The sequence below is a fragment of the Microtus oregoni genome, unplaced genomic scaffold (genome assembly GCF_018167655.1).
Source record: "Microtus oregoni isolate MIOR12 unplaced genomic scaffold, Mior012 000052F_005, whole genome shotgun sequence".
Lineage (NCBI taxonomy): Eukaryota > Metazoa > Chordata > Mammalia > Rodentia > Cricetidae > Microtus > Microtus oregoni.
The window spans coordinates 72,551-97,493 of NW_024543817.1; the positions used below are offsets into that span (position 1 = coordinate 72,551).

The 24,943-nt window shown below is 42.0% G+C and overlaps 1 protein-coding gene across 1 annotated transcript; it reads left to right on the forward strand.

Moving 5' to 3' along the window:
- Positions 1-1,409: 1,409 nt before the first annotated feature.
- On the forward strand, positions 1,410-24,820 carry Znf449 (zinc finger protein 449). Its single transcript, XM_041637300.1, has 5 exons — positions 1,410-1,432; positions 3,512-3,957; positions 5,624-5,828; positions 21,338-21,451; positions 21,617-24,820. The coding sequence occupies exons 2-5, from the start codon at positions 3,604-3,606 to the stop codon at positions 22,498-22,500; spliced, it is 1,557 nt and encodes a 518-aa protein (XP_041493234.1). The 5' UTR covers positions 1,410-1,432; positions 3,512-3,603; the 3' UTR covers positions 22,501-24,820.
- The last annotated feature ends 123 nt before the right edge of the window (positions 24,821-24,943 follow it).

The following is a 24,943-nucleotide window of genomic DNA, read 5'->3' on the forward strand; positions in this document are numbered from 1 at the left end:
AGTACAGCACCTGCACTTTGCTGTGGATTTCCTAGAACAGGCGGTCAGGAACTAACTGCTCTGGCATCAGCATCCCCACGCTCTGCTCCTCCATGCACATCTTAAGCTGAATTCACCCATGGCAGTGCCCCAGGGAATGCCTAAGGGTTCTTTTGAGAAAATGAAAAATAGAACGCCTCTTGGAAACAGAATTCTCAGAAGCATAGGTGGGCAGCCTCTAGGGGTGTGTCTTGGGTCCAGCAGGGACAGGTTGTACCTCCACACACAACTGCAGTTTTACTATCAATCACCCTTTCCAGTTGGCTCTCAGATCAAAAGAATAATCAGACTCCCATACCACCTTAGTGGAAATCAGTTACTCTTGCTATCAAGAGAGCAGCAGTGAGTTCACAGGACTTTGGAGTCAGGGGCTCCAGCTCAGCTGATGAGAACATCTTTGGCTTGGGTGGAGCTGTCTTCAGTGCCTGCCAACAACCCCACTCCTCCCATGTCTGTCTCACTTCCCAAGAGATCCTCAAGGAGACACAGGAACAGGAAGTTTGTTCCTCGATATCTTGGGCCCACTCAGGCCTAGATACAGAATCTCAGGCAGACAAAAAAAGCCCTAGCACTAAAATCAGGCACCCATAGACCAATAGCCCCAGCTTGGTCCCAATATGAGCGTGGTTTTCCAGTTAGCACCATTGTATCTGGTGGCCTTTGGACTGAGTCTCAATCCTGAGAGTGGAAAGTTTGTTTCCAGGGGCGGAAACAGTGGGGGACCAATTTGAAGTAGTGCCAGCGGGCTAATCCTAAAACTCCAGAGACCACTGGTGGCCGTACAAAGTGGAGAGGAATGGGAGGGTTTCGCTAGATGGAAGCTCCAAGTCTTCAAGAGAAAAAAAAAAAAAAAAAAAAAACCTAAGATGTATCCCCAAGGCCACTGTGACACACAGAGAAGACAGATCAGATTCAGCATCCCAGAAAAACTATTAAAGTGCGAATCCTTAAGCTCCAAGCTCTTTCGCTCTCCAGGGTGTCGGGTGGGGCCCAGAAACATGAATTTTAAAATGCTTTCCCTAGAACCTCCCCCCTCGAGGCTTGAGAATCACTGCGTGGGTCAAGGCTGTTTTAAACGAAGTTATTCCCCCACCTGCACTGATTACTCTAAAGCTGCTGGGAAGACGTCCTTACTTGACTCAGGACTCAGGGCTCGTCCCACCCACTCCCCTAGGACCCAGAAGCTATAAGACCGGAAATAGGAGCTCTTCCAAAGTCGCTTGAGGCTAGGTGGAAGCCTGGGAGAGTCCCAGCCATTCCCACGTCAGCATCCTTCTGGGCTAGAAGAGCGGGCAGCGCGGAGCCTACCGGGAGATGTAGTACTGAACGCGGCTCCGCGCCTGCGCCTTGAGCAGTTGCCGGTGAGCTTGGGAGAGCCGTGGGCGCAGAGGCGGTGAGTCCCGGAGCGGCCAGAGGGCGTGGCTGTCCCTGGGGCGCGGGCGCGGGTAGCGGGGCTCCTTTCGCTGGCTGGGGCCACACAAACTGGCAAATTTCATATGTGCCCTGGGCGCCAGGCCCCAGGAGCAACGAGGAGCGGCGGGCCCCTATTCGTTCAGGGACCCCGCCGCCGCTCCCTGCGACCCGGCCAGGCCTTGCTGGGAGTCCTCCAGGACTGGGAGTGCCCATCTGGGTGGTCGGGCATCGTCATCTAGGAGCTTTGGGGGAACCACATCCCTAACACTAGCATCGGATTTTAAGCCAGCTTTTAGGCTTTTGGGGGACATGTCACGCCTGCCGTTTCCCAAAGCGCCCTCTTTTCTTACATTGCTTTATGGGTAGGCCCTGTGGGTGGATTCACTGAGAGAGAGAGAGAAACCACTGTTCCTTAAAGAAGTGAAATTTTCACTAGGTAGGGCCCAGGAAAGGAAACCTAGAGGGTCGCTTCCCCGGTAGACGTGGTGGAAGGTTTTGGGTCAGCCAGGGAAAGGCTAGCCAGCTGTGAGGCTGGAGAAGATTAACTGAGTGGGTCCACAGCCAAAAGACTGCAGATCCTTGGGTGTCCTCCAGCAACGGTTACACGCCTGGGCTCAGGAAACTAGAAGCTTCCTAGGAAGGAGCCTTGACCAACGAGAAACTTCACTTAAGTCTTTACATTGTGCCAGGCACGCTGCTATTCACTTTCGGTGCCATTTGGTCCTTGAAGGATATTTTAATGAAGTTGATGCTATAACTATGTGTGTGTTGCAGTCAGGGGCATGTGGGTGTGACGATTACACAGAAAATTATGCCTAACCCCTGCCACAGAAGCATAGGTCACTGTCCCGGTGACAGGAAGCATACATAGGTTACTGTCACAGTGATGGGAAGCATACATAGGTTACTGTCACGGTGATGGGAAGCATAGGTGACTGTCATGGTGACAGGAAGCATATATAGGTTACTGTCAGGGTGACGGGAAGCATGCATAGGTTACTGTCACCGTGACGCGAAGCATGCATAGATTACTGTCCCGGTGACGGGAAGCATACATAGGTTACCTGTCACGGTGACAGGAAGCATAGGTCACTGTCACGGTGACGGGAAGCATGCATAGGTTACTGTCACGGTGACGGGAAGCATAGGTCACTGTCACGGTGATGGGAAGCATACGTAGGTTACAGTCACGAAGACGGGAAGCATAAGTAGGTTACTGTCACGGTGACGGGAGGCATAGGTCACTGTCAGGGTGACGGGAAGCATACATAGGTTACTGTCACAGTAACGGGAAGCATAGGTTCCTGCCCACAGTGACGGGTGATAAGGAGTCAGTTTCGGATCAATTGACTGAACGGGAGGAGAATCGGACTATTTTTTTCTTGACTCACATCAGAAATCTTAAATAAGACAGGTATATACGGAACTGCCTCAACAAATGCAGAGAGATGGGGGGGGGTCCATAGTATACCTGTATGTACAGATATGGCCAACCCTGTGACCCCACAGATCACACTAAAATGTCTTGACACTTTTAGTTATTTCAGAAGTGTTGCATTATCCCTATTTTTTTTTTAAATCTCCCTATAGGAAAAAAGACTTGGGATTAGACTGGGGATAGGATTAAAAGCCAGCAGATCAGTGGGGGCATATAAAAAGGCAGTTACCTTTGTCATTGTAAGATATTAGCAAAGTGCTTCTGGTAATGTTATTTCCTGAGCACCTTAAATTTATGTGGCATAACTGAGAAAGTAAGTTGAATTTTTGGTTAAACTTAGAATACCATATGTTGTTATTATCATATTGGATAGCATGTTCTAGAGGATATGTGGGGGAGCTCTTGAGATTTTTAGAAATATTAGAAACTGATTGTGTCTATAGATGTTGTTCTGGGAGGTGCGTCCCCAGCTTCTATCTGACTTGCAAAACCGCCAGAAAAGACTGTGAAGTGCTCCTTTAAGTTTTTGTGGGAGAAAGCAAAGCTAAGTAAGTTAAAGACGGTGAGTGTGCCATCTTGTAACTGTTGCTTTTTCTCCTTTTTATGTTTTCCTGTCTTCAGCTGTAGGTGGCTCCCCCAGATCATTACAGAGAGGAAAAACCTGGACTCTGAGCCATAGACCCCAGATACACTGTAAAACTCTCGAAGAGGTGATGGCTGTGGCCCTGGGTTGTGCAATCCAGGCCTCCTTGAACCAGGGCTCTGTCCTGCAAGAGTATGATACAGACTGTGAGGTCTTCCGCCAGCGCTTCAGGCAGTTCCAGTACACAGAAGCTGCGGGGCCTCATGAAGCCTTCAACAAACTCTGGGAGCTTTGTTGTCAGTGGCTGAAGCCAAAGATGCGTTCTAAGGAACAAATCCTGGAGCTGCTTGTGCTCGAGCAATTCCTAACCATTCTCCCCACAGAAATAGAGACCTGGGTGAGGGAACACTGCCCAGACAATAGAGAAAGAGTTGTGTCCCTCATTGAAGACTTGCAGAGAGAGCTTGAGATACCAGAACCACAGGTGAGAAAAAAAAATGTGGAGTCTCTGTTCTTAGGGGAACAAAAAGAGGTACCCAGGCCAGGGGTCTGTAGCCATCATTTTGACTCTGATTCCACAGCCCCAAAACTTCTCCAGAGACTTTTCCAGGGTTCTCTTCTGCTGGAATCAGCATGTGGGTCTGAGATTCTCCCCTGTATCTGACCCCATGCCCTCTCTAGGACACACATATGAGAATGCCCCATTTGGTATTATTAAATGAAATTTGCAGACAGCATAGCTTATCTAGAAACATCAATTACAGTTATCCATACTCTGCTCTATGGCTTCCTAGCCAGTTCCTGTCATGGTATGATTGATTGTGACCACTAAGTTTCTAGGGGTTTTTACTTTGTTAATGACTTTCTTTTCAAAACAGAAGGAGGAGAGGATAGGGTGAATGTGGCCTGCACATTCTAAACTCTTTACTATTGTTTCTTTCCAGAATGATCTGGCTGGCATTGAGTCAAGTAGAGTCTAGAGAGAGTACAAGGAAGGCAGCACAGTTTAGTGTAAACTGATATGCATTTCTCCAGTGCATGTGATCACTGCATGGGAGGACATGAAGTGGTCACATGCCAACCCCTCTGCTTTCAATTACTGTGATGGGACAGTCAGGAATTCTGAGCAAGGCTCCAGTGCTATGAGCAGTGTTGTCCCTGGTGATGTGATTGTACAGAGTGGCCAAAAAATCAGTTCTTGGTAAAGGAAAAGAAAATCTGTGGTTTTCTCTGGTTCGCACAAAAGTTCTAAACTAATAAATGTGCAAAAGCTGTTCAGTTTCTGCCTGATCACCAGGATGTGGTTCATACTAGGTTCTTTTTCTCTACATGAAGATTTGAAGAAGGAGTCCCATGTTTGGGAGAGCGTAGGAAGAGCTCTGATTGTAAGTGATGTGCCCATTGCTGGCCCATTAAATTCCAGTAGCACCGGCTGCCCGCATATTGCCTTGTATTCAGTACCACCCCTGGACGCTTCTGCTAGGGAAACCATCAGTGAACACAGGGCAAGCTGAACACAGGGCACTTTTCCCAGAAGGCAATAGCAAGAGCTTCTGTCTGACATTCACAGTCTCTGGGGCTTGGGACACAGATTACTAGAGCAGTTGGCTTCACTGCAAGTAGTGGCTTGCCTAGGAAATCACCAAGGTCCCTGCATCCCTAGGAAGTAGTTTTCATTACTTTCCTTAGCTTCCTGGTTTGGGTGAAAATAGATGATTTTTGTCTTTGGGAGGTCTGGGCATCTCTGCACATCTCTAGAGTTGGAAACCACTCCTGGCACTTGATCACTTAAATGCACTTAACAGTGCAGCTGGATCACACTCCCCAGAGACTTTGTATGAAGGAAAGAGCAGGTGGAATAACTCACTAGGAATTATTTGTGTTGATTACTATTGAAATCCTGATACTTTGTAGATGTTGTAATAAGGCCATCCTGGTACAGTCAACTTACCTGTTGTTGGTTGATGGTTGGTTGGTTGGTTGGTTGGTTTTTTTTAGTGCATTGCCTCCCAGAACCCCTGGAGACCTTAAAGCTACATCTGTGGCTCATGGTACTGTTGGTGAGGAATGGCTGACTTTGAAAGTGGTAAACTGGCTTTAGTTCCAGTGGAGTCTCAACTCGGGAGTGATGTGTGTGGCCTCTCTCTCAGATTGACATGGATGACATGCTCTTGGAAGAACTGGCACCAGTTGGAACAGTACCCATGCCATCCACCTTGCACCTGGAGGCACCTGCGCTCCAAGTAATGGAACCTGTCCAGGAGCCCCCGGTGCCAGATGCCTGGATGCCACAAGCAGGGCCACAGGAGCTGAGCTACAGTGCTAATGGTGAATGCCAACCCTTTCTGGACCCTGGTAAGACACGACTTTTCTTTTCATTCTGGGTTTGTGTTTGAGAGCTAAAGAACTGGGAAGGTTTTGGTTTGAGTTAGAAATATGAATCCCCCAATGGCCCTGAACCACTGCCATAAAGAAGTGGAGGGCTGAGAACAGGAGGTAGATATCTTTTTCTAGGTCCCCCAGTGCAGTGAGTGATGCGCATCGGATCGAGTGGCCTTGGGAGTTGGGTATAGTGATGGCCTTGCCCAAGAGACTTTTCACCAAGAATGTTATTTGGGAAAACCTCTTGTGGGAGTTCGGATCCTCTGGTGAAAACACAGTTGTTCACCAAGTTTTGAGCCTGTGATGTGAGGTAGAGGGAGGGCAAGTTAGTTCCTTTTATGGCATGCAAAGTCCCATTTTAGAAGAGGACTTTGCAACATGCTTCCTTCAGATCCTTAAAAAGGGTGCGGTTCTTTATAGAATAAGGTGAAAAAATGTCAATTTCACCATGCTGTGGTGGCACATGTCTTTATTCTCAGCACTTGGGAGTCAGAGGTAGGCGGATCTCTCTGAGTTCGAGGTCATCCTGGTCTACAGAGTGAGTTCCAGGACAGCCAAGACAATACAGGGAAACCCTCTCTCAAAAAGCAAAACAAAAAAGGTCAATTTCATAAAAACCCTGACTAGAATGGTATTTTTAGAATGTGGTGAGGAGACCTCAGGCATTAGTTTAATACAGATAAATGCTACACACACTAGTGTTTGAAGCTCACTGACTCTGGCATAACAGGCGAGTTCTAGAAGGAGCTAGGTCCAGTAGAGAAACGCAGCTGGGCCCTGTAGCCTTTGTGCCCTTGTGTTTCCCTTCCCTTTGGGGTTCTCTGCTCCATTTCTCCCCTCACTGGCTCATGTGTGGCTGGAACCCTGACTCCTGGGGGCGGTGCATTTTGAACATGTTGGCACTTGGACTAAACTGGGTAACACTGAGACAGCAAAAGCAAACAGCAAAATGGAAATCAATGAGAACAACCCAAGTTACCAAAGCAAAGTGCCTGATGCATGAGTAACTAGCAACAGCTAAGGCCTAGAATTCCTTTTTACAATTCCGTATTATTAATTCAGCCAAGATTAGGAGCACCTGAAAAGAACCAGACCAGACACTGGGAAATTGTTGATGCACAAAGCAAAAAAGCAGCCTTCGCCATTCTGGAGCTCCAAGTCTGGTGGGCAGTTGACACATTCCATGTATGATATGGAAAGTAATCCTGGAGGGCATAGGTGACAATGAAGCACATTGAGAGACACCTTACCACCAGTTAAGAGAACTGACTCCAGGAGGAGGGGTTAGGGGGAATGCCTATGGGAAGGGACCAGGATGGGCTTGCTGAGTGAGAGCCGCGCATACAGGGGGGGAGAGGACTCTGAGCAGAAACACTAGGGCCAGAAAGAACACCTGCATCTGCACTGGGAGGGACCGACTGGAGTACGAGCCAAGCTGGTGATCATGGAGAGGAAAAAGCAATTTCAAAAATATTCAGCCTATGTGAAACATAAGACTTGTGACTGACTGACTGGTTACTGAGTAATGAACGAGAAAGGTGAAGGATGCAGCCTAAGTCTCTGGCCTTTGACCTGGGTAGATGGGAATGTCACTCATTGGTATGGAGAACTCAGAGGGAGACTGGCTTTCAAAGGTCAAGATAAGCTTAAGGTATGACCACACCAGGCCAGAATAGTTTTAAATGATGGTAAGAAAGAAAAAAGAAACACTGTAAAGTCCATACTTACACATATTGGTTGAAGCAGAACTATATAATATTATTGTTTATATTCTAGTATTTATATTGCCTTCATTTCATAGTCTGTTGAGAAGTTTAAATTTAGCTGGGCGATGGTGGCTCATACCTTTAATCCCAGCACTCGCAAGGCAGAAGCAGGCAGATCTGAGTTTAAAGCCAGCCTGGTCTACAGAGTGAGTTCTAGGTCAGCCATGGGTACATAGAGAAACCCTATCTTGAAAAACAAACAAACAAAAAAAAACCCAAAGTTTAAATTTTTGTACATATATGTTTGTAATTAATTTTAGAACTTAGCCATCCTACTCAGTTATAAGTCTATATACTCATTCTGATTTTGCATGTGATTTCTTTCTTATCTCAATATTGCACATATATAATCGCAGAGCAGTAGTATTAATATTATTAGTCATATTCATTTTCATACTTTCTAAAGCACAAGTTTCTGTCTCACTCAGTCCCAAAGCCATTCAGTCTCAAAAAACACACATAGGCTTATATTAATCATAAACTGTTTGGCCTATTGCTTACGTTTATTACTAACTAGCTCTTATGACTTATATTCCCTCATAATTCTTGTCTTTGTTTAGCCATGTGGCTTGGTACCTTTTCTCAGTGAGGCATTCTCATCTTGCTTCCTCTGCATCTGGCTAGTGACTGCATCTCTGCCTTTTCTCTTCCCAGAATTCTCCTAGCCTGGTTGTCCCACCTATACTTCCTCCCAGGCTACTGGCTAGTCTGTGTTTTATTAAACCAATATGAGTGACAAATCTTTACAATGTACAAGAGCATTATCCCACAGCACATTGACATTCAGTGTATTTTTAAAAACAGGTATAATGTATTAATGAAACAAGTATTAAATAAAAATCGGAAGAAATTAGCCTGTTTAAAATGATATAAAATGGTGCAAGACTTATTATCACATTATTTATTTAAAAGTTACTTAAAGTTTTGATTTTTAAAAAAATAAAAGCATCTCAATATTTTGCATGATAATCATTTTGGAAATTGAGTGAAAGATCATAAGATAATGGTTAGTGGGGAAATAAATGTAAAAGTTATATATGAATTTGAGTTTATCTGAAAATCTGGACCATATCCCCTGTTGGTAAAAAATGAACTTTTGGAGGATATAAGTACTGCAATTTATAATAAAATAGTCCCACACTAGCCCAGAATGGAGTATAATAAAGGTTTATTTATTTAGGGGTAGTCTCACATAAAAAGCAGTGACCAGTAGTCCTCTGCGTGAGCAGGGAACTAGAACCAAATCCAGCAGCCAACGAGTCTCATGTGCCCCTTTATCTGCATATATAGTACATATGACTATGGCCAAAGTGGGCCAGCATCCCAAAGGCCATTGGCTGAAGGAGTTTCCACAGCACCTCCCCATTTTGTCTAAATAAGAGTTCCAAACCCAATACAAAACTATATATAATAGGAAAAAATATCAAGTATAAAAATTAGAATTACAACAAGCATAAACAATATCAAGCAAGAAACATATGCTAAATGTTTTAATAGTTATCCTATTCTAAGCAGCCTAAGTCTTATATTAGAAATGGCTTGGTTAAGTCATGAGAGGAAAGTAACTATGGCTATCTAGTCTTCAACCCCATAAAAGTCCTGAAAAGGGAAATAATATTACTTGAGTAAACAGGAAGCACAATCAAGCAACTTCCAAAAGGTGTAAGAAATGACAGAGATAACAGGCTACCTGGGCAATCACCCAAAGTCTCATTTGCAACACTGGAGCAACCATCTTTGGCTAAGGTCTAAAGTATCTGACAGACCATTTTCAGAAGCAGGAAAATTTTCAAAACTGTCTTACCCTGTTTTGGCAAGGTTTGACAGTGTTTTTGCTTGTATTCTGCTTGTCCAGTCTGGACACCATGCATTTTGTCAGCAGTTGAGCAGGGGCAGTTCTTTGTTCAAAGGCCAGTTTTACCAAGAAAACAAACTCCAAGTGGAGTGTCTTCGGTGCCCAACATTCTCTCAGGAATAGATTGGTGCTGCCAGGAGCAATTGTGTCTCACATCAACAGAATACTAAGTTATTTAAATGCCATGTTTTACAGCTCTTTGAAGTGGATGAAGATTATCTATCTATGCAGAATATAATCTGTATGTAACTAAAGTACCTGACTAGTATAACCATAAGTATGACAAACAAGGATGACTATTGTTCTATAATTCTTAATACCTATTAGCTTAAAGACTAAGGCTTTATATTAAAATAGTAAAAAAACTTTAAACAACTGTGAAGCAAATTGGGACAGTGACCTCCAAATGTAAACAATATATAAATATTTTGATCAGAGGTAGAAATGTATAGTGCAATATGATAAATATATTCTAAAATTGTATCAGTATACAAAATATCTTAAGCAGAGGTAGAAACATGTATGCATACAATATGATAAAATAACTTTGCATAGGTACACAAATGTTGTAAAAAGAAATAGGAGAATATTCAATATAACAAATATAATTTGAATTTGTATCAATATACAAGAATCTATACCAATATAAGTTTTCTATAAATAATAGCTTACAAGTATTCTCACTATCACTATTATTATTAGTGTGAGTAAGCTCACACTAATCTACCTATTATCCCATCCAATTCCTTTTTTGCCTTAAGATATCCCTTATCCTACTTAATTTCCACCCCCAACTGTATACCACTTATAATCAACCCCAATAAATGTCCCTAACCCTGAGGACAAACTTTGTTGGGAGAGGGAACGTCGTTTTCTAGAATTACTTCCTGCTCTCATGGGAGTGATTTATTTCTATGGGATCCTGTAAAAAGTAAAATGATGGTTAAGTTCTAAGATTACTGTCTGGTGTAATTGCAAATAGTTTCTGAGTAGTCAGTAGGGCTTTTTGAAGTTATGTATATGTATAGGAGTCATTTAATCATAGTCACTAACCTATTGCCACATTTGTTAATTGCAAAATTAAGAACTTAAATGCAAACTACAAATAGAGCTAACAAAGACAAAAGCTTTAAGAATCCCTCATTGCCAGGTGGTGGTGGTGCTCGCCTTTAATCCCAGAATGTGGGAGGCAGAGGCAAGCGAATCTCTGTGAGTTCAAGGCCACCCTGGTCTACAGAGCAAGTTCCAGGACATCCAGGACTGTTACACAGAGAAACCCTGTCTCAAACAAACAAACAAAGAAAAAATCCCCACATTTGGGACTGGAGAGATGGCTGAGTGCTTAAAAGCTTAACTTTATGCCTGACACCCTAGAACTCTGGAATACTGTAGACTATCTGCAGTCAGAAAGAAAAAGGGTAAGGAGGCACTAGGCCTGGGTGCTTAAACTGTATCATATAAACTATAATTAGTGCCTCACAGCTAGAACACATTTTCACTTGCCTAAGCTTTGGATTTTTTGACTCAGTTAATGAGATTTCACTCTGAGTACATGAAAGATGCCAAAGAACACACCAAAAGATTCTTTTTCTTTTATTGTTTTGTTTTGTTTTTAGAAACAGGTTTTCTCTGTGGAACAGTCCTGGGTGTCCTGGAACTCTGTAGACCAGGCTGGCCTTGAACACAGAGATCCTCCTGCCTCTGCCTCCGGAGTGCTAGGATTAAAGGTGTGCACCACCACCGCCCAACCTAATTTTTAAAAAAATGTGTGTATGTCTGTGTGTGGATGTTTGCGTGTGAGTGCAGGTGCCCATGGAGGCTGGAAGAGGGTGCTGGAGTCCCTGAAGCTGTAGTTACAGATGGTTGTGAACACCTGACGTGAGTGTTGGGAACTGAACACTCATCTCTGAAAGAGCTGTGCATGCTCATAACCACTGAGCCATCTCCCTAGCCTGAGAAGAATTTTTTTTTGGTTTTTCAAGACAGGTTTTCTCTGTAGCTTTGGGCCTGTCCTGGAACTAGCTCTTGTAGACCAGGGTAGCCTTGAACTCACAAAGATCTGCCTGCCTCTGCCTCCTGAGGGCTGGAATTAAAGGCGTGTGCCACCACCACTTGGCTCCTGAGAAGATTTTTTTTAATAAAACAAGTTTATGTTTATTTATTTTGTGTGTGTGCATGTGTTGATGTCCATGCATGTGTGAATGTCAGAAGAGAGTTTGCAGGAGTCACTTTTCTCCTAGCGTGTGAGTTCCTAGTGTCAAACTAGACCTTCATGCTTGTGGGCAAACTGTTTTACCTGATGAGCCATCACTAGCTGAGAAGGCTATTGTGAATTAAATCTCTTCAGAATTCCCTGTTCCATTAAATGTTAATATAGGTAATATCTAATGCCCGGCTATAGTAATGATACCTCATAGAGCAGTGCACCTTTAGTAACATAATCTTTGCTAAGTGGAGCTTAGTAAAATGATTGGCTGAACATTAGTGAAGGATCTCTTTCTTAACCTCCAATTGTTTTATATCATCACACTCCACTATATTATTTCTTTTGTACCATAGTCTACAACTGTAAATCGCCTCTGAAGTTTAGCAGCTTAAAGGAGAAAATGAAAAGAGGGGGGTGCTTTTAAAAAATATAGACTTTCTATGAGCCAGGAATTTCCAGAAGATTTACAATGTTTCTGGCTCGGTCTCTGTGAGCTAGCAGAACCCTCAGTTTCTTGCTAAGGGGACTTCTCCATATGCGTGTCCTCAAGACAGGCTTCTCTCATAGGAGATGATCTAAAAGAAAGCAAGACATGTGCCACAATGTTGTTGGTAACCCAGTCACACACCGTCACTTCTGCAATTTTCTCTTTAGAACAAAGTCACAGATCCACCCACGCTTAAAGGGGAAAAACATCTCACTCGATGACTGTAAAATAATTTGATGACTTAGCTTATTTGAAAACAACCCATTCTTTCTTGCATTTAGAAATTGGATCCATTTTCAACAATGATTTAATAGCATGTGAGGGCGGGACGCCATTTACTTGTGTGTAGTTATCTAGCTGTGATTTCATTAAAAGCCTAAAAGTAAAAAGCCTCTTATTTTGCACTGAATGTGCTTATGACTGAAGGCCCATAGGTTTAGTTTACCGTTGGACTGATTGTTGGACATTGGTTCTCAAGAAAGGACTGCATTTACATTTTGTAGATTGCTGTTGTTTTTATTAAGTTTTAGAGTCAGCTCACTGTGAGGATTGTGTTACGTCTGAAGATAGTTTGGAGAATACTGCTGTATTAATGATACTGTATTTTATGAAGCCTGAACCTGAAATGTGTTTCTATTTATTTGGACTTTCTCAGGTGTTTTCAACAGTGTTTTAGAGTTTTCAAAGTATAAATTTTACACTGAGCTTATTAAATTATTTTAGTCATATTAATGTTATCATTAATGGGATTATCTTATTCAGTGCATTTTGGATTGTTCTTTGAAAATATATAGAAATGCTATTGATTTTTCCATATTGATCATGTAGCCTACAAACATACTTGCCTTGTTTATTATGATAGATTCTTTAGGGTTTCCTGTATATGTATAAAATTATGTCACCTATGAAAGGTAATAGTTTTGTATCTTTTGTTGTGTAGTTTCCCTTTAGAACAATATTAAATTGAAGTAGTAAAAGTACATCCTTGTCTTGTTCCAGGTCTGGGAAGAATTTTATTTCTTCTTTCATTATTACTTTTATATTAGGTATGGGGGCTTTCATAGATAGAATATATCAAGTTAAGGAGATAATTTTTCTCTTCCTACTTTGAGTTTTTTTTTTAATTTGGGTAGCAATATTTTGGATATATCTTATTAATTAATTGTTCTTTTACTCACTATAAAATGATATCCTTTATAAATAGTAAGTTTTGGGTTTCAGTATCTGAGTTGTCTAGCTGTCTTATGAATAATAATTATAGAACATTCCCTTTAATATCTTGGAGGCAGAGGCAGGCAGGAGGATCTCTGTGAGTTCAAGACCAGCCTGGTCTGCAGAGCGAGTTCCAGGATAGCTAGAGGTGTACAGAGAAACCCCGTCTTGAAAAACAAATGAAAGCAAACAGGGAGTGCAAAACTCCAGCAGGAGCTCTGCCTTTCCACTGAATTTTGTAGTCCGCTCAGATCTAGCCTGGTCAGTATGTAGTTGGAGTTACAGATGCCATTTTATTTAGTCTTCTATATAACTCTCTTCTCTCTCACACATGCACTGCTTTCTCTTGTGTTAAGTGAATATAGTGTAGCACTTTGCTTTAATGAACATTCCCTGTATCTAAGTTAGTTCTTAAGTAGATGATTACAGCTCCCCATTTATGCTTAAACTTATCATCAGTTCAGAGTTATATTAACAATGTCATTAAATACAGAAACGTTAGTGCTATATAGGTCTATATTCTTTACTTCTGTATTAGAATCATATTCTCAAACCTGGTATAAGCCCCACAGTACATTGCTATAATTATTACTCCACATGGTTTTCAGGATTTTAAAAAGAAATGAATGAGAAAGGAAAACAAATTACAGCTTTTTTAGCTTTATTGTCATGTACGGTTTTATTTCTTTAGAAGGATTTGAGCAGGCAACTCTAGTCATTTCTTTACCATGTACCGAGTTTTCTCTCACGTGCCTCATATGTGGTGCTGTTGACAAATACAGTACCTTCCTACATGGCATAGAACTTGTTTTCTCAAATGTTTGAGACAAAAGAAACAGACTTTGATTTATAATGTCTTTTCCAATTATATGCTACTTTTATTTGTGCTATTTTTTCATGTGGCTTCAAGTTACGTTCTCAGAATCTCTCACTTTCAGACTGAGAGATTACCCTTTTTTAAAAACATATATAGCTATTTTCAGGCAAGTCGGCTAGCAGTGAATTCTGTTTTGTTTTTCAGGGATATCTTTATTGCATGTTCATTTGGGAAAGACAGAATTCTTGAATATAGGATTCTTTTTCCTTCCTTTTTATTTATTCATTTACGTATTTATATTTTATATGCATTAATGGTTTGTCTACATGTCTGTCTGTGTGAGGGAGGGTGTCAGCCCCTGGAACTAGGGTTACAGACAGTTGTGAGCTGCCATGTGGGTTCTGGGAATTGAACTCAGGTCCTCTGGAAGAGCAGCCGTGCTCTTAACCACTGAGCCACCTCTCCAGCTCACTTTTCATTTTTCTTTAAGCACTTTGACTCTGTCACCCCACTGCGTTTTAGCCTCTTGTTTGTAATGGAACTCACAGTTTCATTTCAAACTAAATTGGTATAATTAAATCTTTATTTGACTAATTTGGGGTTTAACGTCTTAGTAAATTTGCTTGCTACTAACCTTAAAACTTTTATTACATTCATTTATTTGTATGTGTGTATATAAAAGTTCCTGGAATTGACTTTAAGTCACTGAGTTTGGCTGCAGGGGCCTTTACCTGCTGAGCCCTTATACTGCCCTCCTCTACTAACTTTAATCTAATCAGATTTAATCTCTATGTAAATAGTTCACTTGTAATTGGGGGTCATTTTTCTGATTTTCAAGGTCTCTCTCTGTGTCTCTGTCTCTCTCTGTCTCTGTCTCTCTCTCTGTCTCTCTCTCTCTCTCTCTCTCTCTCTCTCTCTCTCTCTCTCTCTCTCTCTCTCTCTCTCTGCTTGCGGATCTTCTGTAATTATCCTACTTGGAATTCATTGACCTTCCTACGTATGTAGGGGAGTTCTTCTCAATATACTTTAGGGATTCTAGCCATCATTTCTTTAACTATTTCCTCTGATGCCCTACAGAAATACCTGTCATTCCAGAGTGACCATGAAGAAGTTCTGTCAGACTGCTTTCTAATCCGTAGTTTATAGGGGGCTAGAAATCACTAAAATTACCCAGTCATCAACTTAACCTGGAGCACACACCACAGACAGCTCAACAGGTGAAGAGTGTCCTTTCCAAGTGCCTCAGTTGGCCTAAACCTCTCGTAGGCAGCTCTGCTGGTTTCTGTGTCTTCCAGGCCACTGCTCTGCTCTCAGAGTCTTCTTTGCAGCTTGCCTGGTCTGAGAGTCTTCTTTTCAGCTTGGCTTGTTTACTCCTAGAATGAAGGGGCCCAGTGAATCTGGTCAGTTTCAGTAACTTTCTAGAGTTTTTTTTTTTTTTTTTTTTGAGTTTCTAGACTTTTTTTGAGTTGTTTGCCTTCTGTCTTAAAGGCTTCCCTGCAGAACGAAGTGTTCATTTTTTAGAGGAAACTGCTATACAACACATTTAAATTACAGTTATTACAGTATATTATCTAAAAATACCATTGCCTTAAAAATATAAGATATGCTTGTGAACATAAAAATATACACCTACTGGAATGTGGAATGTAGTCCAGGCAGACCTAGAAACTCACTATGGAGCCCATATTGGCCTTTTTTTTTTTTTTTGAGGCAGGGTTTCTCTATGCAATAGTCCTGACTGTCCTGGAAATCTCTCTGTAGACCAGGCTGGTCTTGAACTCATACAGATCTGCCTGTCTCTGCCCCCAGAGTGCTGGGATTAAAGGTATGCGCCACCACTGCCCACCCATATTGGCAGTCTTTCTGCCTCAGGCTCCAAGGTGCTGCAGTTAGTCATGAGCCAGCACAGCTGGTTGACCATCACACTTTTACAAACATCTGGTCACTTGTCCTTCTGTTGATTTCATTACTAATTCTTTTGCTGTTTTTTTTCTCTTTTTTCTTTCTTTTTAGTTTTTTTATATATACACTGGATAGTAATCCTCTAAGATGAATAACAAAGATTTACCCATTCTTTAAGCTATTTCATTACTATTGTTTCCATTACTGTTCAAAGGATTTTTTTTTAACTTAATAGGATCCCACTGGCCTGTTCTTACTATTATTTTCCAAGATTTGGAGTTCATTTCTGAAAGGTTTTACTAATACCTATATCAGGACATATTTCACCACGGTTTTTTTCTGGTAGTTTAAAAGTATCAGGTCTAACATTAAAGTCTTTGATTTTTTTCTTTCTCTTTGGAGACAGGTTTTCTTTGTGTAATCCTGGCTGTCCTGGAACGCTGGGATTAAATGTATGTGACACTACTGCCTGACTTCTTTGAGCCATTTTAAATTAATTTTTAATCGAATTATTAGTAGGGATAAAGTCTTAATCATGGGCATGTAGAAGTTGGGTAGTGGTGGTGCACACCTTTAATCCCAGCATTTGGGAGGCAGAGGCAGACATATCTCTGTGAGTTTGAGGCCAGTCTGGTCTACAGAGTGAGTTCCAGGACTGCCAAGGCTACACAGAGAAACCCTGTCTCAAAAAAAAACAGAACAAAAAGTAGCATTTACATGTAGATAAATTCTGTTTTCCAGGTACCATTTGTTGAGGAGACTATTTTTTTTCCTCCATGTTTTATTTTTGGCAACTTTGTCAGTATGGTTCTGTAGTATAATTTGAGGTCAGGTATGATGCCTCTGGCATTCTTCTTTTCAGTGAGAGCTGCCTTCGCTGTTTGTATCCTTTGTGCTTCTGCATGAAATTTAGGGCCGATTTCTAGTTCTCTGAAGAATGTAGTTTGAATTTTGAAGGTTGGTTACACTCTACCACAGACCACTTTGGGCGACAGTGCTATTTTTACAATTTTAATTCTGCTACTTTGTGAAGTTCCTCAGTCTTCTAGTATATTCCTCTGATTCTTTCATACATGTTTTGTAGTTATATTATAGAGGAATTTTGCCTCCTTGGTTAGATTTATTCCTAGGTACTTAAAAATATTCTATTGTTAATTATGTGTGCATTTGGGGCACATGAATACAGTGCCTGCAGAGGCCAGAAGAAGGCATCAGATCCCCCAGACCTGAAGTTACAAGCAGCTGATGTCTTCTGATGTGAAGTGCAGAGAAGTACTGCTTTTGCCATTTCTCCAGCCCCTATTCCTGGTATTTTTTATGGTATACTAGATGGCATTGTTTTTTCTGATTTCTTTCTCAAGGTCAAGTTTTATATTAAAAAAAAGTTACTGGATCTTCTTTGTTGATTTTGTATCATGCCTGTTTGCTGAAATTCTATCAGATCTTTGATTCTTCTATCTTAGGGTCTAAATACAAGAATTTATCTTCAAATAGGGATATTGGGCTTCATCCTGTTCTGTTTGTTTCACTTTTATTTCTTTCTCTTGTCTTGCTGCTCTGGCTAAGATTTCAGGTGCTATATATTAAGAGTAGTGAGAAAGGCTAGCATAGAGCTTTCAGAGGCTTTGGTTAAGTCTTTTCCAGCAGCCAGCTGATTGGCTGTCTGGTCTAACACTTCCTAGATTAGTTAGTGGGTTTTCCTGTGGGTTTCGGGAGACAAATAAATGTAGGTAGCTTTGAATCCTGGAGCAGTTCAGGGGAGACCTTAAGTACTGCAGCATGATTACGTGGTGGGAAGTAGGGAAACTTCGGCCAGTGCCGGGATGCTATGCAAAGCCCGTGTTTCATGTCAAGGTTGTCTTTTGCATACTGGAGAAGACTGCATTTTCTAAGTTTCTCCTTTTCTTTACTCCAGCCCCTGCCCGCTACTGTGCTATTACCATGTACAAGGATGCTCTTTCTTGTCCTCTGTTCTACTCTCCAGAAAGATTTGCATTTTCTCATATCTCTGCCTTTCCACCAACAACTAACACCAGCTACCTCAAGGGTAGTTAGCTCCTCTCTGTTTCAGTCCTATTCCCAGGAGAACTTGGCAGTGGTTGGGTGGGTATACTCTGCCATCTTGGACTGTTACCTGAATCAGTATTTTACACATTAGCTTGTTAGTCTCTTCCCAGTTTTAGTGTGTGCCCTCTGTTTCCTCGCAGCAGCTTTCCTTTGGGGTGTGGCCCTCAGCTTTTTTGTCTATCCCATATTATCCCTTCATATTATCTTAACTTTGAAATCCAAACAAAAATCAAATAGCAAATTTTGAAGTACGTATCTTCTTTTTGAGGCAGGTCTCACTCTGTAGCCAAGGTTGACATGGAACTTGAAATCCTTCTGTCTGAGCCTGGAATTATAGCATGCACTGTCAACGCCCAGCACAGGAAACCATTTGAGCTCCCTATCTTTCATTTGTTAGTCTTAAGATTGAAACATATGGTTTCTTCTTGATAAAACAAACAAGGAATTTCTGTCCATTTCTCATGCCTTAATCTAAAATACAAATTAGTATTTGCCTGCATGTGCCATTTTAATAATTCTAACATTTAACCATCAGCCTGTTTGTTAGCTCATTTCTGTACCAAATGTTCCTGTAGAGCAGTATACTTGGCCAGCAATGAGGAGGATGGAGAAAAAGAAACAGGAAAAATAGGGTGCCAATGAAGGCTGAAATGGTGGGAAACCAAGTAGTACTTAAGATGTTGGGCAGAAAGAACCACCTCTGCCAAAGCTACTTTGGGGTTTGATCCTCAGAAACACATCTATCTTATAGTTGCTAAATTTAAGTGTAATAATAAACACAGAGATAATGAATTTTAAAAAGATGTTGGGAAGAAACACTACCTAGCAGTTCATTTGGGTTATTTATTTTGAAGTGCCCTTTCTAGACTTCTGCTGACACATAAAGACTACCTTTTGCTGCTGCCAATTAAGTACAATACAATGGAAATGTTTCTGTGAAGGGATCAAGTGAGCTTATTCCAGTAAGCAATTTCCTAACACATGTGTTCACAGCACTCTTCTCCAACACCTGTGTCTACGCGGCTCTTCTCCAACACCTGTGTTCACACCACTCTTCTCCGACACCTGTGTTCACACCACTCTTCTCCGACACCTGTGTTCACAGTGCTCTTCTCCGACACCTGTGTTCACAACACTCTTCTCTGACACCTGTGTTCACAACACTCTTCTCTGACACCTGTGTTCACACCATTCTTCTCCGACACCTGTGTTCACACCACTCTTCTCCGACACCTGTGTTCACACCACTCTTCTCCGACACCTGTGTTCACAACACTCTTCTCTGACACCTGTGTTCACAACACTCTTCTCCGACACCTGTGTTCACAGTGCTCTTCTCCGACACCTGTGTTCAAAGTGCTCTTCTCCGACACCTGTGTTCACACCGCTCTTCTCCGACACCTGTGTTCACAACACTCTTCTCTGACACCTGTGTTCACAGTGCTCTTCTCCGACACCTGTGTTCACAGTGCTCTTCTCTGACACCTGTGTTCACAGTGCTCTTCTCCGACACCTGTGTTCACACCGCTCTTCTCCGACACCTGTGTTCACAACACTCTTCTCCGACACCTGTGTTCACAACACTCTTCTCTGACACCTGTGTTCACAACACTCTTCTCCGACACCTGTGTTCACAGTGCTCTTCTCCGACAGCTGTGTTCACAGTGCTCTTCTCTGACACCTGTGTTCACAACACTCTTCTCTGACACCTGTGTTCACACCACTCTTCTCCGACACCTGTGTTCACAGTGCTCTTCTCCGACACCTGTGTTCACAACACTCTTCTCTGACACCTGTGTTCACAACACTCTTCTCCGACACCTGTGTTCACACCACTCTTCTCCGACACCTGTGTTCACAGTGCTCTTCTCCAACACCTGTGTTCACAGTGCTCTTCTCCGACACCTGTGTTCACAGTGCTCTTCTCCGACACCTGTGTTCACACCGCTCTTCTCCGACACCTGTGTTCACACCGCTCTTCTCCGACACCTGTGTTCACAACACTCTTCTCTGACACCTGTGTTCACACCATTATTCTCCGACACCTGTGTTCACAACACTCTTCTCCGACACCTGTGTTCACAACACTCTTCTCCGACACCTGTGTTCACAACACTCTTCTCTGACACCTGTGTTCACACCATTCTTCTCCGACACCTGTGTTCACAACACTCTTCTCCGACACCTGTGTTCACAACACTCTTCTCCGACACCTGTGTTCACAACACTCTTCTCTGACACCTGTGTTCACACCATTCTTCTCCAACACCTGTGTTCACAACACTCTTCTCTGACACCTGTGTTCACACCGCTCTTCTCCGACACCTGTGTTCACAGTGCTCTTCTCTGAAACCTGTGTTCACAGTGCTCTTCTCCGACACCTGTGTTCACAGTGCTCTTCTCTGACACCTGTGTTCACAGTGCTCTTCTCCGACACCTGTGTCTACACGGCTCTTCTCCAACACCTGTGTTCACACCACTCTTCTCTGACACCTGTGTTCACAACACTCTTCTCTGACACCTGTGTTCACAACACTCTTCTCCGACACCTGTGTTCACAACACTCTTCTCTGACACCTGTGTTCACACCATTCTTCTCCAACACCTGTGTTCACAGTGCTCTTCTCTGACACATGTGTTTACACCGCTCTTCTGGGCACATATGTTATATCACTCTTCTCTGACATGTATGTTGATACCACTCTTCTCTGACATGTATGTTTAGACCACTCTTCTTTCACATGTTTGTTTACACTCCTCTTCTTTGACACATGTTTACAGAACTCTTCTTTGACACGTATGTTTAGACTGCTCTTCTTTAAGCACTCAATAACAGTAATTCCCAGTTTTTAGTATACCAACATTCTATGAAGATTTACTCCATAGTTTATCTCTAGCATAAATAAATGTATTATCAAAATAGATACAGAGCTAAATGCATTGCTTTTAGCACATGATTCATTCACCTGAGATCACAAAAAGATGGCCTTCTCAACTGTTGTTTTGTTCTTATCTTTTCAAAAGACTCTTCTAAGTGACTCCAGATGAAGGAACAATTTGGGGAGGGTATGAGTATTTAGAGGCTATATATCCATGTAGTCAGCCTATATGCTAGAAAAACCCTTGATGAACCACACTGTCATGCTTCTCCCTTTTGCTTCTGTGACCAGGTTATCAGTTACCAAAGCTTGACATGAACTTCCCATTGGATCATAGAGAAGAGTCATGGGTAAAAGAATTACAGGATCCCAAAGATATGAAACAATTGCTTGATCCCAAGATTGGTAAGTAATGGTTCCTTTCTGGTCCTGGGAAGGAGGGGAAAAAAGCGCAATAATGGGGGTGAGGAGCATGGAAGTGTGTCTAGGCATTTCTATTCACTATTTACTTTCCTCCACTGGTTCTCTTTTCCGAACACAGTGACATCTTCAGTTTCTATTTCTTCTCAGGTTTTGAGATGGGGCTAGAAAATGAAGAGGATCCTTCAAAAGAGAAAAAACTGGAAGATATGTACCCTTTTGTGGTAACTTTAGAAGGGAATGCTCTCCATGGTCCCATCCTGCAGAAAGACTATGTGCAGTTAGAAAACCAGTGGGATCCACCCCCAGAGGATTTACAGACAGACTTAACCACACTTGGAGACCCTCAGAACCCCACTCTAGGAGAGACACCTGAGACCTCCAATTTGGAAGAACCTCTCAGCCCAAAGCCTCCAAAGAAAAAGAGTCCTGGAGAGAAACCTCACCGATGTCCTCAGTGTGGAAAATGCTTCGCTCGGAAGTCCCAGCTTACTGGGCACCAGAGAATTCATTCAGGGGAGGAGCCTCACAAATGCCCTGAATGTGGAAAAAGGTTCCTGCGGAGCTCAGACCTATATAGACATCAGCGACTTCACACCGGAGAGAGACCCTACGAATGTACTGTATGTAAAAAGCGGTTCACTCGGCGCTCACACCTTATTGGGCACCAGAGAACCCATTCTGAAGAGGAAACATATAAATGTCTTGAGTGTGGGAAAAGCTTTTGTCATGGATCGAGTCTTAAAAGACACCTGAAAACCCATACAGGTGAAAAGCCCCATAGATGCCATAATTGTGGAAAGAGTTTTAGTCGCCTGACGGCGCTCACTTTGCACCAGAGAACACACACGGAAGAGAGGCCCTTTAAATGTAGCTACTGTGGGAAAAGCTTTAGACAGAGACCGAGCCTTGTAATTCATTTGAGAATCCATACAGGGGAGAAGCCATACAAGTGCACTCACTGTTCTAAAAGCTTCAGACAGCGAGCGGGCCTTATCATGCACCAGGTCACACACTTCAGAGGACTTCTTTAAGAACTCTTAAGGGAAGCAGGTCCTATGACAGTTACCATTGGAGCCTATAGGAGCTGTTTGTCTTAGAAGCCTTTTGTCTGAACTTACAAGTACAGGTTTGATGGTGCTGTTTTTAAAGCCCATCTTTCAAGGTGTAGGAGTTCTAGAGTGACTACCTATCCTTGCAGTTTTTCTGAATTTCATACATTCTGTCTTTTTTCTGTTGTTTAATTGCAATGGAAAGTTTTGATTCCAAGGCAGTTAACTGTATGATAAGCACAAAGCATAGACATGGTGGCAGTCGTTTAGAGATAGGACCAGCGTAATGGAAGCACAGCGTCTGCCGTCCCACTGCCACACCTCTCCCCTCCGGAGTTGCTGAAGGCAGCTGTGTGAGAGTGGCCACTCAGATAGACATGCCTCGTGTGACAAGAAATGAGGCAGTGAATTTTGTCTAACAATACAAACGTTTCAGGAGGATTAGGGAGAGAATGCCATTGGCCGAAGGAGCAGGCTTGTTTCCCTTTCCAGTCTTATGCTTAGAGCTGTGACATTGAGCTCGGACTTTTGTGGGGTTTGCTGCTCTGCTTAGCTGGCCATCTGGGGTAATGGGGACTCCAGTGGAGTTCTGTGCTTCTGACTGCTAGGTCTAGCAGAAGTAACTCACAGTTGAAGTTGTACAAGTAGAATCTCTCTTTATCTGGATGGACTGAAGAACAAGTATCGTGGCTTTTCGTTCTGCTTTGGTATTCTCTCACGTTTATTTCAGTGCTTTTGAAACTGTGTTCATTCTCTATTCAGTGTCTCCCTAAGTATGTGTCATAGAAAACTTCGTTCTGCAAATCTTTGTGGAAACTGCTTCTAGCTTTTGTCCTTCCTAGATTCATGATGCTCATCAGCATATGAGACTCTTGGAAAGGGCGTAGTTTAGTAAAGGAGGCTAAGGCACCTCTTGTAGCTCGGTGCTTTCCAAACTTATTTGACCCCTGAACCTTTGTCATGTACTCGTAGTAATAGCTTGCAGGACTATTCTGCAGGTATCCCTTGGGACACACTGCCTTAAACCAGTATGTCTGTAGCTATCAGTGTAGTCCCGTAGCTCTAAACCTAGTTATTTCCAATTTCAAGGATTTTATGAAAAATCATTTGAAAATATACATCTTTTGTATTATACACACATCATTTCAAGGACATTAAGATCACTAAGTGACATAATTTGTGGGTTACTTAATGATTTGCAGCCTCTGAATTTTAATTATACTTACACATCATTTTCAGAGATGACAGTCACTACGTCACATAAGTTATGAATTACCTAGTGATTCTTGATCTTTTTGAATTTTACTCATAATCACACACACAAACACATACATACACATACAGAGTTGCTACTTATATAAGTGTTCTAAATGTAATCATAGTAACAACTCAAGTCTCATAGTAAGGGAGAAAGTCATTATCAATTGAAGCTATTGATATGTGAAAATACTCGTTGAGCTTAGTCCTTGTTATTAGATACATGAAATGGGACATTCAAGTATATTCCCTTTATGAAGATGCACAGTCATCTTTAAAGTAGAACTAAGGAAAATGTATCTCTTCATTGCATTCAAGTTCTTTGAAGTGATATGTAAGTATTTGGCGGGTATGTATTATGTGCCTAACTTGTCCTGTTCTAGTCTTAATTGAAGCTAGTAACAAAACATAATTCATGTGTAAGGCTCATAAAACTTTATAATATCTCTAGTTAAACAAGAGTTGGGAAAAAAAATGGAGAAAATACAAGAGAGCTTATAATTAAGTGCCAAATCATATAAAGTGCCAGAGCCAGGATGTGTCTTTAATTCTTGGCATCCAGGTCCCTGTATGATGCTGCTAATAATTCTGGGATTAAAATTAGACCCAAGGAACATAGGAGGAGTCTGAATGTAGAGATTAAAAAATACAGAATGTAGTGGCTTCTCTTTCTCTCTTGTGGAATTGCATTTAAACCAGAACAGTGCCTTAGAATGGATGTGCCCAACCGCTCTGTATTTATACACTATTTTAATAAAATGGAAATGTGTATGCTCTTTTTGATTCTCTTGACTTGAATAATCATTTGAACAATTTAGAGCTGCTTCCCTAAGCGGGGACAACAAGCGCCCCAATAGACTTCTCTGTGCCCATCCCAAGTTGGACTCGCTTTTCTGACTGCAACCCTAGTGCTGTGGTTAGCTAGCCGGACCAGTGGCAATTGTACTATAAACTGTATCCCCTCCTTTGTCTTTATTGTGAGTAGATTTATACAGGGTAGAAAACATTGTGGAATTTTTGTTACTTACTGTGCCCTGTGTAGAATAATAACCATTAATAAACGTTTGTGGCATAAAATCAAGAGACATGTGAAGTAGTTCTTGGAAACAGGCTGCACTGTTGGTACACTGCATGCGTGTGCCTGATTGGGGCATATACAGGACCTACC